The sequence below is a fragment of the Uloborus diversus genome, chromosome 1 (assembly GCF_026930045.1).
Source record: "Uloborus diversus isolate 005 chromosome 1, Udiv.v.3.1, whole genome shotgun sequence".
NCBI lineage: Eukaryota > Metazoa > Arthropoda > Arachnida > Araneae > Uloboridae > Uloborus > Uloborus diversus.
In genome coordinates, this window is record NC_072731.1 from 265,794,261 (window position 1) to 265,809,938 (window position 15,678).

At 32.3% G+C, this 15,678-nt stretch overlaps 1 protein-coding gene across 1 annotated transcript in view; it reads left to right on the forward strand.

The window, feature by feature from the left end:
* LOC129234260 (WD repeat-containing protein 5) overlaps window positions 1-15,678 on the forward strand; it is a 43,676-nt gene that overhangs the window by 16,355 nt on the left and 11,643 nt on the right. Inside the window, exons 4-8 of the mRNA XM_054868255.1 lie at window positions 5,551-5,640; window positions 5,885-5,974; window positions 6,543-6,626; window positions 9,315-9,370; window positions 13,787-13,833. Coding sequence (XP_054724230.1) covers window positions 5,551-5,640; window positions 5,885-5,974; window positions 6,543-6,626; window positions 9,315-9,370; window positions 13,787-13,833 — 367 coding nt within the window. The remainder of the gene's footprint in view (window positions 1-5,550; window positions 5,641-5,884; window positions 5,975-6,542; window positions 6,627-9,314; window positions 9,371-13,786; window positions 13,834-15,678) is intronic.

Here is a 15,678-nt window from a genome sequence, read left to right on the forward strand (position 1 = left end):
TTAGATTTGATTTTTTTCTCCACTTACCAATTGCTGTTACCATGGTGTTAATATTTTTTACCATATAGATTTAGCTCAAGGTCACCCCCCCCCCCCTCCTCCTTTTTTTTCCCATAGCGAAAACTGAAAATCTGTTGAAAGCCCTGATACTGATCTTTAATGCTCTTCGTTTTCGTAGAAAGGAATTTACCTAAACAAGAAGTTGTGTGAAATTCGTTAATAAATAAATAAATTTTTCTCTTTTGAAATGAACTGCACTTAAGTTTGTCCATTGGTTCATTTTTTACTTCACGGAGCATTCTTACAGAAAGAAATTAGGTCCAGGAAAATTTGTCGCAGAAAGTAAAATAAAATTCTGCCACAGGGCCCTTCACGAACTTCAATGCCATAAAAGCGTCCACTTCCCAAAAGTTCATATCTTAAAGTTGGACCTTTCATAAAATTTCATTTGTAAAAAGTTCCTTCATAACTTTAAAGCACATTCAATTCATCTGAAAGCAAAACATCAGTAAAAATACCTTCAGCTTCCCAGTCATTCCTACCAAAGCGCCAAAGCAGAATATTGCTAAATTTGCGGCGTACGTTGCAGAGCAGATGCATGAGCTGCAGAACAATTCTGTTCAAATGTGAGCGAAACCTCTGATAAATTTTCTGCAGAAATCAATTAGATTTCTGTTGAATATTTGCATAAAACTTGCAGTTTCTGTAGATTCTCTGTAAATTTTCTCCCAACCGACGGTAAATTTTGCAGAAATTCTGCAGATTTCTTCAAGTTAGTTGAATATCTAAAATTATGACAAATTATTCTTATTTGGCGGAAAGCTCGTGCAAAATGGTGAATTTAATGTTTCGTTTGCAGGAACTTTAGATTTCAGCTTTTGCCCGAATTCCAGCTTTTTATGTTTGTTTTCTAAAATTTTAACATTTGTTTTACTTTTTCAGGCTTCAAAGCAATCCTACATTTCTTATAAATGTGAAGAGATTCTGTTTTTTCTTGCATTTTTGCTTCCCCTTTACCTAATTTTTCCCAATCAACATTAAACCACTGCAATTTCTGTCTTTAACGTATATTTTGGAAACATGCCAACATTGAAACACGAGCATCGCCGAAAATTGAGTGTCTTTATTTGAGATTTCAATCCCTTTGCATCCTGAAAATATTTTAATTATTTAGAAAGTTTTGAGGTGTTTTATTGTATGCTACCGTAACTTGACTTATTTTATTTATTATTTTAGTAATTTATGTAATTACTAACATTTTAATTGCTCATTCATGCCATATAAAATTAACTAAAAGAAAAAAAAAGAAGTTGTGGTTTATACCCAGATTTGGATTTTTATAAAACTTTGCAGTTTTGCTCTTCCTATACATCTTATACATATAAAATCTGAGTATCTATCTATCTATCTATGTCCAAGTTTCTTCTCCCGAACGACAGTGAACTGACCATCGAACCAGGTGTCGATGGATTCGTAATCCTCCCGTCTTCATGTTTGGCTATTTAACATAATCCTCCGATAATAATTAGCAGAGATATCAATTAAAAACTTTTAATTATGACTCTTAGATTTCAAAATAAAATCCATATTTTTCGAAGGCTTTCCTCCATTCAAATTATTATTCAGTGCTTCAACTCAACTTTCCGGATGAACGCTTTTATTAAAATTTACAGCGTGAAGAAAATCATTAAGATAAAAGATCTGTTGCCATTTTTTTTCTCGAATATGAACAGGTAAAATTCTTGTTTTTGTTTTGAGGCTTTTCGTGTAATCGGGGGATTTAAAATGTTTACTTTTTTTTTTGGGGGGGGGGGGGGGGGGTTCCGCAATCTGCCGCAAAATTTCACTGACTTTTTTTTTTTTGGTTCAAGCCTGAGTGTTGAACTCGCGTCACTAGACATAACTATTATTTTCGAGGTGCTCCGTGCAAAGCCGGGCGACGCAGCTAGTTTATAAAATATTTTTCGAGCCTCTCAAACGATTTAATGAAACAACTTGCTATAAAGTTTTTGGGATTTTGTAGTTTTCATCATCAACTAATTTCGTAACTTCAGTGAAATCTTTAATTCATCTTTTGATCTTTTGGTTGAAAGCTGTTATATTTCTGGAATTGTCTAATTTTCACAGAAAGGCATAGCAGCAGTTAAGTTTTAAAAATTGAAAAATAAAAATAAAAAATAAATGAAATTTTGCATTTTCTGTCAAGAACTGAACAAGACAAAGTACTGAATAAATAAATAAAATTTTCCTTTCATACTCTTGTATGGAATGGAGATTTTGATTTTGGGATCACGATTTGTGGAAAGGGTCACGTCTCTACGTGTACACTGCTTGAAGTACTTGCAGAACAATTTTGGTCAGATGATTTTACATTGCAGAACCTCACAAAGTATCAAGGGTTCCGCCCATCTGGGGGGGGGGGGGGCGGGGGCAAGTAAGGACTCAAGCCCCCCCCCCCTTAGAATTTAGAACTTTCTTGCTTGTAGTACTTTTTTCTTTTCAAAAATGAAAAACATTTCTTCTTCAACCGTTAATGAATAAGTTATTAAAAATTTCAAATTTTAATAACTCTAATCTGTACTGAAATCAGTTTCCATGGGGAAATATTTGAGCCCCCCCCCCCCTTACAATTTTGCATATGGGCGCGCTTGCAAAGTATTCTGCTTTAGGACGTTAAAGTCCTTCAGGCCAAAGGAATTTCGAATTAGATTTAGCTAAATATGATGTACACAGTATGACAGGATTTTTTCGCAAAAAGGCAGAAAAGAAAAAAGCCCTTTCTTTTGCTCCCCATTTATGGACCTAAAAAAAAAACCTGGGTCAACCCCTGAAATAGAAGCAGTCAATTTGCTTTTAGTTTTACTCACACAGTCATGCATACATAAAATTGATTAGATGATGCAAAACATACTTCAAACAGAAATGAATAACTTTAGTTTTCAGTTAGACTTTGTATGCTCAAGAGTAAATAATTAAATGTTTTACCCTTTTAACTATTTGAAGGACGTGATTAAAAAATATATATACAGTAGACCCTTGTTTTACGCGGAGTCCAACCATTTTATTGATACTTGTGTTTTAATGTATTTAATTGTTACTTTGGATTAATTCCATACCATATTTTGTATCAGCATGTGCAAGATGCAAATAATGAATGAATTTGTATGTATAATTTCTGCTGGTATATCGTTCGTTTGGAAAAAGAGTGGCACAATAGGAAATGATTGATTTTTTTTTTTTTTGGTTTAAAGGGCTTTAAAAGATGTTATCTTCTTTGGGAAAAATGAGATTTTTTGGTCTAATATTAACCATTGGAGAACACAGCAAAATTATTTTTCTTACAGCTACTTTCCTGAAGAGTTCAACTTCAAACGCTTCTCCTGTAAAATTTAATTTCTTCGTATTGTGGCACTTTTCTTAAAAATGAGCGATATGTGTATATATATATATATATGCTCATCTAGCCATAATATTATACTTTTGATTCTTAGTGGGTCACATGTCTGCTTTATGACCCATTATTGATGCCTCAAATTAAAAGCAAAAGAACTCGTAAATTTATGAATGTTTACCTGTTCTAAGGGTGCAACATCAATGTCAATGTTTCGGAAACATTGATGTTTTTAACATCAATGTTAAACTTCCAATGTTTTTGGAACATCAATGTTTTGGGTTCGATATTTATTCAATGTTGATGTTTTTGTATTTTAATTGAAAATTGTAACAAAATTTCTCACAGAGAAGTGACATCAATTGAAAAACATTAATGTTTCAAAACATCGATCTTCAAAATGAAAAAAAAAAACATGGTATCAAAAATTGATCCAAAAACATTGAACTCTCAGAAACATTGACATCAATGTCATACCACTATACAAAAGGAATTAATGTCTGACAAAAGAAGTACTGAAGCCCTATACTGCCGTGTGCAGGTAAACGGCAGTGTCTGCAGAAATGAGTTTTCGAGATATTTGCAGAAACGCGTTTTGGATTCAATACTAACAATAGGGAAATGTTGGAATTGATAACTTACGATGTTTAAACGAAGAGCCGAAAGTCTAAATTCCGTAAGTCAGTCAACAATGTTACATGCTTATACAAGCAGAGATAATACCACACAGTGGAAGATGCAGAATCAATTGTTAATGTGAAGAAATGAACATTGGAAACTTGTTCAAAATCTTACCAAAAATGTATTGGTCCATAGAAACTAAAATAAATAAACTAACAAAAATAAGTTCTTAAGAATAAAACCCGGCCATAAGCGGAGGTGGAGTTCGCAACTCCCCAACACCTACCGGACCTAACTCACAAGAGGCTGACGAACACAAAAGAAGAGAGAGAGAACGATTGGAATCGTTCACTATTTATACTTGCCTCATTTGCATATGATTGGGCATCAAAGGATGCCAACCTAAAACTGAAACTTTACACGTGCCGAAAGAGTTGAGAAGTTAATCTAATTTGAATAAAGTAAATTTTATATTACATTACATTAGGAATGAGAACGCAGTTAAATATCATTTACCGATGTCTATCAGGAATTAGACGTTTTTTTCGCACCTTTTTTTCAGCGGAAACCAAATAAGCGAACCTGCACAATAAAGATAACCTACAATAGATGACAAAAATGCAAAAAAAAATGAAAAATTTGCAGTTTCTGCCCTTTACCTGCACACGGCAGTATAGTTCTCACATGCAAATTTCATTTTCCACACTTATGTTGCGGAATTATTCCTATTAAATTGTATTCATGATTTGAGGTTCTGTACTTTCTATACATTTGTCGGGTACATATTGTTATGCATTGCTTAAATTAATAAATACAGTAAACTCCCGATTATCGGCGGTCGGATTATCCGCGGGGCTTTTAACAATTTTTTTTCTTCAACGGTGGTGACTTACGATTATGTTATTGCATGTTTTTAGCTTTTTCATATATATTTTTTAATCAATGTTATTGTTTTTCCTGTATTTTTTCTGTATGTGTGAGTTTTATTCCTATTTTTTAGCTATTGCATACACCAGTATTGTTTTTTACCTATAATTAGGATTATCCGCGGTTTCGCTTATCCGCAGTTACCGTGCCACCCTAATCTGCAGATAATCGGGAGTTTACTGTATATAGTTTACTATTGGTATGCTTAGAAATTTCTGAAAAAATACCTATAATTCAATGAATTGATGCAATGCCGAAAGAATTCCCTTATCTACTGAGAAACATTTGTTAGGGATTATCATGTATATGTGTCTGTAGTGAAGTACATCCAAAAATGTGGGTTATATATTGATAAAAAGATTGATGTTTTAAAACATCTATGTTTTTTGGTTGATATATCAATGCCATCGATGTTTTAATTTCTTATATATCGATGTTTTGCCATCATTGTCGTATCTCTAACCTCTTCTATCCTGTTCCATTTATTGACTTAACTTGTCCATCGTAAAAGCTCTTCTGATGGAAATGATTATCCTTCCTGCATAACTTTTATGTGTTATATTTTTCACTTCTTTGGCATAAATTAATATTTTGAACATGTATTTTTATAGGGTATATCAGATGTTGCTTGGTCTACTGACAGTCGTTTGTTAGTCAGCGCATCAGATGACAAAACGCTGAAAATCTGGGAAGTTTCTTCTGTAAGTAAATGGATTATGCTTATTACATTTTATGCATCAGTATAGTACGCAGGTCTACACCATCTCTGTTTTTTATTCGGAGAAAGATTTTTCTATTCCCTAAATTGTTACAAAAATTGCTGACTTTTAAAATTTGTTTCACTGAAAACTTTGAAATCATAGTGCATATGCTTAAAAAGAATTTTTTTTTAATTTTAAAGGATATGTAGCCATTTTATTTATGTATCCTCTCTTTTTTATTTAGGGCAAATGTGTAAAGACTTTGAAAGGACACAGTAACTATGTATTTTGCTGTAATTTCAATCCCCAGTCAAATCTTGTTGTATCTGGTTCGGTAAGTATTGCACCGTACTTCAAATTAAAAAAAAAATCTACTGCATTAATTCCCCTCAATTTCTCTGCTTCTAACGTAAAATCCTTTGGATTATCTGGCAATGGCTTGAGCGGAGCTGATAGCATACCTCTTTCCTCCTACCCTATTTTTTAAGTTGGTCCCTAAAAGTTTATTTTTTAACTAAGAAATCCTAAAGTAAAGGACTTTTTTGAGAAAAGCAAAATGCTTGAAATATTAATGCCATGCACAGTAGTTTAATTATTATTTTTTAACTAATAATGTAACTATTGTTACGTTGTAAAACTTGGAATTTTATTTATAGTTCCCATGTGATAATTTCCAAACCACTTACAGATTTTACATTCAAAAATCGAATATGATACACGATTGAGAGCAAATTAAAACCTTGCCCTAATAGCATATATTTCCATCATTGAAATCCAATCATGAAAGATCTAAATTAAGAATAGTAACACTTTGAACAGAGCTAATTAAACTATCTTGTGTTTTACCATTGATTTTTAGTTATTTCTCATGATGAAATTTTGATTAATAAATATCATTTTAGTTTGATGAAAGTGTCCGCATATGGGATGTTAAGACTGGAAAATGTCTGAAAACACTTCCTGCTCATTCTGATCCTGTTTCTGCAGTAAGTTTTAAAAACATTTTTTGAAAAATAACTATACCCATTTAAATGTGGTGCGTAAGCAGATCTTCGTAAGATGGGCAAATTTTTGATCTGTGTAAATGAACGACTTTTATGTCACTAAAAATATCCTGTTAGAGTTATCTAATTAAAAAGAGATTATTTGTGAAAGGAAAAGATGATTTGATTAACATAATGATTTTATGCATTTTTTCCCTTTTGTTTCCAAGTTTACCAATTTTTAGTAAAAATACCTTGAAGACGGAAAGATCGGTAAAGCTCATAAAATGAAAAAAAATGGTAATTCTTAGAAACTCTTGAGCAAGCACCACAAGAACTTGAATTAAGTGTTTTTCTTTTAGTACACAAGAGAACCAATTATCCGGCAAATTCAGGACCATCGCTATCCCGGATATCTGAATTTGCCGGTTTTCTAGATCGTTAAAAAGCGCTATTGGCCGATTGCTCATAAAGCTTAAATTGTTATAATAAATAGTAATTCATATTAAAATAATAAGAAAACAGTTCAGAAATGCTTATAAATATCGAAATATTAAAAACTACTAGGTGAGAGTATAATTTAAACATGTTTTAAAATGAAAGAAAGGACAAGAAACAAGTTTAGAACGTGAATGGGTGGTTTTTCTATTATAGTGTATGAAAAAAATTTGTTTTCATAAAGTGTTTTTTTCTTTTCTATTTTTTTTTTTTTTTTAACATTTTTTGTAAAGATTTTGTGTTTGCGATTACGGTAGTCATTGATAACTATTGCTTTTGCATCAAAATAATATCAATAGAAATTTGATTTATGAGTTCTTGCAACCTAATTACAGTCTTGCATAAAACGATTTCTAGATTCTACGATCGACTGTCCGAAAAATTCACTAATCTGGTTTTCGGCATTTCCCGCACTTTCGCGACCTCACTTACGCTCTACACGGCTTTTATTAAAGGCAATTCAATAAAATATTGCAATAGAATGCGACAGTATCATTTCTTAAGTTTTCAGTAGGAATAAAACACGAAAATTTTAGACTTACGAGTTTACTTTTAATTCAAGAAAATATTTCAGAAATTTTGCCACGCATAAAGGATGACCCTTTGAAGTTTGCTTTTGTAAACATTTTCCCGAGTTACACATGAGTAATATACAATTTATTAAGAAACCGTTCATATTTGTTTAGGTATTTCAAAAAAAATGCTTAGTTTTTGCCAAAAATACTTGTTTAAAAAAAATGGCGGCAAAATCGGCAAACAGTTGCCGGTTTTCTGGTTTCCCGGTTTTTTGGTTCCGGGATAAAAGGTTCTGCACTGTAGAATAAAGCAATAATTCTTAAGAATGATACTTTGTATATACCCTTTGTTTATGACAAAAGGGATGTAATAGTCACACATTTTTTTAGTTTGAATTAAAAGATAAATATGGAGATAACTATATTCAGTCTAGTAGTTTCAAAACTATATCTTAAACTAAAGTATACTGCATGTATGTACATTTGGATGGCAGCAGTTGCCGATGCTTTTCCAGCGAATTCAGAGTAGGAGCATCGTTTTGTTCATTGACAGAATAAAGAAGACCTTTTCTGAGTAATACCATATGTTTTCATGGATGGTTTCAAGCTTAAAGCAAGTTTTTTTTTAGGTTTTAATATTTTGGGAGACAGAAGAAAGGAGCGATATAATGAGGGGCTACTGTATTTTGATGCTGGTACAACATAAAAAAAAAAAAAAATTCCTGTTTCACAAACAACTGCTGACGCAATAGGCCCTGAAAAAGATTATTTTGAGCGAAATTCAATAACCTTTTTGAAAAAATAATGCAGGGGCAGATCCAGGATTTTTTTCTCCCTACCTATTTTTGTGAAAGTATTGTATCAATATTCTATTTTTGTGAAAGTTTTTTTTTTTATCAGCATTGATTTTGTGATCTTTTAAAGGCACATTCTAATTTTTGTTTCAGAAAATTAGAGCAACTTAAACGTTAGTTTAAAAAGTGCAAATGTCATTAACTAATATTTCGAACTTTTTTTTTTGGGGGGGGGGGGGACCTAAGAGGTAGCGAAAATATCATTATATCTCAGCTCAATAAGCTTTGTACTTTGTACAATTCAGAAAATCACCATCCCCTAAAACTGATGCTAAAAGGTTGCTTAAAAGCAATTTGACGAAAAACTGAAACTTGATTTTAATACTATGAAAAAGTTGTTACCTAAGTGATTGTTCATATAAATCATCTTAGCATTTTATTTAATGAGTAAACTGTGTTTTGAACAGAAAAACATGTTTTCTATTTTAAAACACAGGTTTTTGTGAAACTTTCGTTTTTTAAACATGGTTTCTAGAATGTGTCGATTTTCAAAGTTTTGTGAAGCTGCTGATTTTATAACTTGATTTTTGTGAAAGTACCGATTTTAAAATAAAATGTTTGTGAAAGTACCGAAAAGCGGCAGTAAAATCAACCTGTATTGGGCCCTGTAATGTAAGGGGCATCAAATTTCATTACTTTTTCATATTGTACCATTATTTGTATTCAAACTTTGACATGGGAGTGCACGGCATGTATCAAATAATGTAGCACATTGTAAATTTTCACATTTCTTCATGGCAAAAAGTTGTATTTTATTGCTTTTTATTTATTTATTTATTTTAAAATTTTGTATCAAAATTTGAAGTTCTTTTATTTTTCCTTAGGTACATTTTAACCGAGATGGATCTCTGATCGTTTCTAGCAGCTATGATGGTTTATGGTAAATGATTTTTACTTTTTAAATGTTTTCTTATTTCACTGAATGAGAAACATATTTATATATAAGGAGATCTAGGTTTTAAAACCAAGAAGTTTTCCCAAAAGAAGTTGTAGAAATATGGCCGTTTTTAAACGAAAAATGCATAGATTTTTGTTGTTTATGTTTAGATGTCTTCATAGTTAAAATAGCACAGTGGTTCTATAGTCGGACATAGATTTAACAAACCTCTATTTAACGAATTTTGCAATATAGCAAATTTGTCTTTTCCTCCACAAAAAAGGAGGCAAAGCCCCCTATTTACCGAACAATAAACCCCGAATTAACGAATTATTTTAACAGCCAAAAAAAAAAAAATTTGTTTTGTTAATATGAGTTAGAAATATTGGATTATTTTCCAAATGATATATCGAGTTTGTCCAAAACAGAAAAAGATTTTTCTTGGAATCGGCAATTTTTGATGGGTGAGGGGGCAACTAATGAATATTGATTCTGATGCAAAAAGCCATAATTGAACTCCCATTAAAACTTACTTTTTCTATTGCTTTACGTGACTTAAAAACTAAAAACATCTCTCATGCAGCAAATGTTGTAAATGGCAGTATTTTCTTTCTTCTCTCCATAAAGTCGAAAAAGAACTGTTTCGAGGAAGGTACCAAGGAAATTGTCGAACCTGTATTTTTTCTCTGTACTTTAAAATTTCAAATTAACTAGTGTGGAATAAATCGAGGAATGCTGAATAAAAAGAGTGTACCTTCTCAGAGTGAATATGTTTGTGCGGTTGCTTATTAAGACTTTTAGATAAGGTAAGTGCAATTTTTTATATACTTTTCTCGCTCCCCGATATTACGAATAACTCTGATTTAATGCATAAAAGTGTTGGTCTCATTGAGTTTGTTAGATCGAGGTCTGACTGTAAAAACTATATAATTAGAATTAATAGAGAAGAACCTAATGCTGTATTGCTGATACTTAGTTTGACTAAAATAATTTTATTTGACACATTCGAATTTCCATGTCACGTTGAAATTTCACTAATGGGTGCAGATGCTTTTCTGAGAAAAAAATAATTACTGCCGTGTGCAGGTAAACGCTAGTATCTGCAAAAATGTGTTTTCAAGATATTTGAAGAAATGTGTGTCGGATTCAATATTAACCACAGGGAAATCTTTGAATTAGACGTGTGTTAGCGGAAACCAAATAAGCAAGCTTGTACAATAAATCTAAAGTATAACAGATGACAAAAATGCAAAAAAATGAAAGATAAAAAATTTACAGTTGCTGTCCTTTACCTGCACATGGCAGAATAGAACTCTTTCCTAAACTCTGGAATTACTTTAAAAACTATTTTTAACTGGTCAGACTAATACAAATACAGTAAAACCCCTCCTAACGGACACCCCTCTTATACGGACATTTTTTAATTCCCCGATTCCAATTCAAATAACATTATTGAACCCCTGTCCTGTGGACACCCCTCTATTGTGGACAAAAAAATTTGTCCCGTTAGTGTCCACAAAAGAGGGGTTTTACTGTACAAATATAATGACCAGCAGTAGGCACTGGACCCAGCTAGGCTGGTTCTAGTCAATTTATTAGTCCCCAACCAAGATCAATGGTTAAAAGGGGAGACCAGTTTAGCCCTTTGACGCAGATGGGACACCGGTGTCCCTTTTATACATAATTTTTCTGACGCTCTATTTATACGTTAAAATATAATTTTATATTTTTTAACAATAAAAAACAGTCTAATTATTACTCTTAAAATTTTTTTAAGTAATCGGAATTTTTTTTGTAGTTGAATAAAAAATTCAAAAAATGTAGTATGAATTTTTTTTTTCACTCACATTTAAAAATTTGTCAATAATTGATTTCTTAATCTAAAGAAATTTCAAGAATGAATTACTGTTTCATGTAGATCTAAGTAACTGAAAAGTAGTGTGATTTCAAAAAATTATTGTTTGGAACTGAGCCACGAGGCCAGACTTCCCAAGGGACACATGCGTCCCTATCTGCGATAAGCTACCAGATCGCCCTGCGAGCGAGCATGTGTGAAATAGTTTGGGAGATAGTATTCATTCCTTCTATTCAGGGATACAATAGGCAAGAATAGTCTCTTTCTGTTACAATGGCTCCTGATAAAGGATTTGAAGGTCACGTTTGAGGTTAGTATTTGCAATTTGAGCATTTGCACGTAGGTTGATCAGCATTCTGTGTTCAGCGAATTTTCTGTAAACAGCTAAAATGGCGTGCAGTAAATATCGTCGTTCAAGGCATTTTGAACTAACACAAGAACAAATTAATGCAATATTGTTTGCGGAAAGCAGTGGCAGTGAATGTGGTGATTTAGATGATGAAGATACCGAGTTTTTGGAAAGTGATATTGTTAATTTAGGTAATGGTGATCATGAAAAAACTCTTGTCATTATTGATGGTGCAAAAGTGAAAAATACTACTGAAAATGAAGAAGTGGAGGTAGTGCCAGAGACGGAAAAAGATGTGGAAAGAGCATCAAAGAGGAAAAGGAATGCTACGTTTCAAAAACCAAGTTGCAAGAGAGGAAAAAAACAAAACAGAAGCTATAAGAGAGGGAAGAAAGAAGAAAAGAAGGTTGTTTGGTCAAAAGAAATAGATCCCGTTTTTTTACCGAAACCTGACATCGAAATAGAATGGGGCAAAGTAAAATTACTGTCTCTGACTGAACACTCATCAAAAGACAGAGAAATGAATCGAGGCGAAATCGACTGCAGGCAAGCCGAAGGAATATACGTCGTAAAATGGATGGATAATAGGTCTGTCCTGCTCCTTAGTACGATGAGAAGACCCGATGAAATTGTGACAGTCAAGCGCAGAGAAAAAGGAAAAGTGGAAAAAAAAAAGCGTAACATGCCCAGCAGTCATAAATGACTATAACAATTTCATGGGTGGTGTGGACATTATGGACCAAAAGAAAGTTTCATATGGAATCGATAGAGGCTCCAGGTGTAAGTACTATTTGCGCCCATTTCATGACATATTGGACATAGCGGTGAATAACGCTTACGTTATTTTCCAAAAGTTGAATCCCTCAACAAAAGAGAAGAGTATCACCTTTCGGCGAAAAATTGCACTCGCATTGATAGGGGATTTTTCGAGCCGGAAACACAACTTACATTCATATTCAAACCGCAATCGCATGTCTCAACAACTCAGTGCACACAATGAAAGTTCCAAGAGACATTTACCAGATACTTCAGAGATGAGAAAGAGATGCAAAAACTGTTCGGAAAAAAAAGTTGAGAATAGAACAAATATTTTTTGCACTTTTTGTAATATGCATTTCTGCCTTACCACAAGCAGAAATTGTTTCAAGGAATTCCATGAAAAATAAATGGTATGTATAGAAATTATTTATGTTTGGTGGTTCCTTTTTGTCCTCAAACTTAGGTAGTAAAATTTTTATGCTTTTTTTTTGCTTCCATGGTGAAGACTGGAACATCATTGACCAGTAAAATTTAAATCTTTGACGCAGAAAGGGACACGGGCGTCCCAATAAGACTTTACTCTTAACGCAGAAAGGGACACCGGTGTCCCATGCTGTATTTCATAACGAAAAAATATTAAATTTCTAAAAAACATATTTTTCACTTATTTTGATCTAAATTAATACAAAATAATGAAAAAAGTATGAAAAATGTTTTTATTGCAAATTCTGCTTCAAAGGGTTAGACTGCTTGAAAAATTTAAATTTTTGTATGCCATAAGATGTTCAAGAATAAGTTGCCAAAATTTCAGTAAAAAATTTCTATTAGTTCCCATGTTATGAGTAGTTAAAGTGACTGGTGAGGCTCAAAAACCTCACATGGAACACAGAATTTTTTTTTTCAACTGGTGGGCATTCTATCTCAAAGAGTTATTGACCAACCATTCTGAAAATTTGTGATTATTCTTTATTCAATTATACTCTGTATGACCCCAAACTCTTTGATGATGTCATTGATAAAAATATTTTTTTAATGCACGAAATATGAGGAAAATGGTAGAAAAACATAACATTGTAATCAAACACCTCAAAAACGTGCAATTTTCAACTTTTTTGACCACAATTAGGTTTATATTCTTAGGAAATGTGTTGTTTACGAGAAAAAAAAATCACAATGATTACAAATTAAAATTGTGGCTTCTGTAATGCGCACCAGCAACAAGCTGTAATGATGACTGCCCATGGACAGCAGCTTCTAGCGCCACTAATTCTGGTGGAAATGATTTTTTTAAATCAATTAAAAACATATTTTTAATTGATTCATGTAATATGTAAAGTAATTGTTATTGCTGTTATTAATTTATTGGTTTTCTCAGAGCAAGTAGAGGAGTTTTGTTTAGGTACTAGGTAAATGAATATAGTTAAGATGTGTGCTAATAGACTTTTTCTTCCTGTAGTCGAATATGGGATACTGCATCAGGACAGTGCCTAAAAACACTTATTGGTATGTGTTTCTTTTCAGTAATGGTATTATTATTTTTTGTATATTCAACCCTTATATCCGCTTGCCTAAAATCCATAATGTAAAGAATGAAATTATGATTAAGTTGTTACAGTTTAGTAAGTGGCAGTCTTGCATAATATAGACGAATGCGCGGATAGCATTCGCAGAAAATTTTAGGCTCTGCAGAAATTTTTTTTTCAAACTGCTAACGTTGCTTTAAATTTTTTTTTTTAAAGGAATTTTTAAGGAAATCCCAGAGTTTATTTCTGTTAAAGCCTTTTAACGTACATGTGTAAAAAAAAAATAATGGTTTTGGCAGTTTTCTTCAGTTAGTGAAAAATAAACAAACTATATGTTATTGTAAAAAAAATTAAAAGATTTAAAGCACTTTTTTTTTGTCTCTTTCATATTTGAATATAAATTTAATTTTTTATTCAAGGGTGAGTTAGGCAAAATAATTATTTGCAGAAAATTTTCTAGTTAGGATTTGTGTTCGCAGAAAGCTTTTCATTTTATCTAAGTCTGGTAAGTGGGAAGTCAAGATGTGAGTAACATAGTGAATGTGTTAAATATTAGTGTAAATGAATGCATTTTCATTTTTGTTTCTATTCCAAGGAGAAATTGGCATTTATACATAAAAATTGAAAGTCGGCAGTATAAATTTTTTTGCAATGAACATTTCATTTATTATATATTTTTTTTAATGAATAATGCATATTTTGTGAAATTTTTATTCTCAAATTGTTTTGAAGACTGCAGAGTAACAGCACCAGTAACAGACAAGGGTCCAGTGACAGACAGTCATAATTTTGGATTTAAATAATAATAATTTTAGGCAGGTAAAACTGATGTTGTGACCCATGAATAAGGTGCAACAATCCAGAGTTATCAGAGTGAATTTTATGAACCAGTTGCTATTTACAAATCAGTGGTGGAAGCTTAAGAACAGCCACCACGAGGTCTGCCGGTGTTTCGTGTTCATTTGAATTTAATAAGGTTTCAGATCTAAAAATAAAGAACTTTTGCACATTTTGAAGAGAAGAGGCGAATTCTGTCCACATGACTCATCCTTTCCTCATCCTATCTGGTACTGGATATCATCAGTATTGTCGGTATCTGTTACTGGGGGGTCGGACTTTTTTTTTCGAAATTGAACAAATAAAAATTGATTTAACTAATTCTGAAAATCCAGAAGCAGCTAAACATTAGATGAGATGTCGTTACATGAGAGAAAAATAGTTTTAAAAGTCTAAATACATTAAAAGGCTCAGAAAAATGAGCTAACGTGAGAGTGATGTCTTAAGTATGTCTGTTACTGGTGCCGTTACCCTATTTATAGTTAAAATATACTATTCATAATTACGAATTCATATCATATTTTTTGTATTTATCATTAGGATATTTAAGTTTTAATAAGAAGACACATAACCCTGTAAGGCCCATAAATAAAGTGTAGTTAATCTGTAGGAAATATAATAGATACTTAAAATTTTGCTAAAGAGTGGCCAAATTTCTTTACTAATAATAAAGCTGAAAGTATCTCTGTATGGATGTATGTCTGTCAGGATATCTGTGAGGCACGTAGTGCCTAGACCGTTCGGCCAATTTTCATGAAATTTGGCACAGAATTTGTATATAGCATGGGGGTGTTCACCTCGAAGCGATTTTTTGAAAATTCGATTTCGTTCTTTTTCTATTCCAATTTTAAGAACAAAATTATCATAAGATGGACGAGTAAATTACCAAATTATCATAACGTGGAACCGTAACATGGGCAAGCATAGCAAATTGGCGAGAAATTCATCATCCATTATTTGTAAATATACAGGCGAGCCAAATGACCTT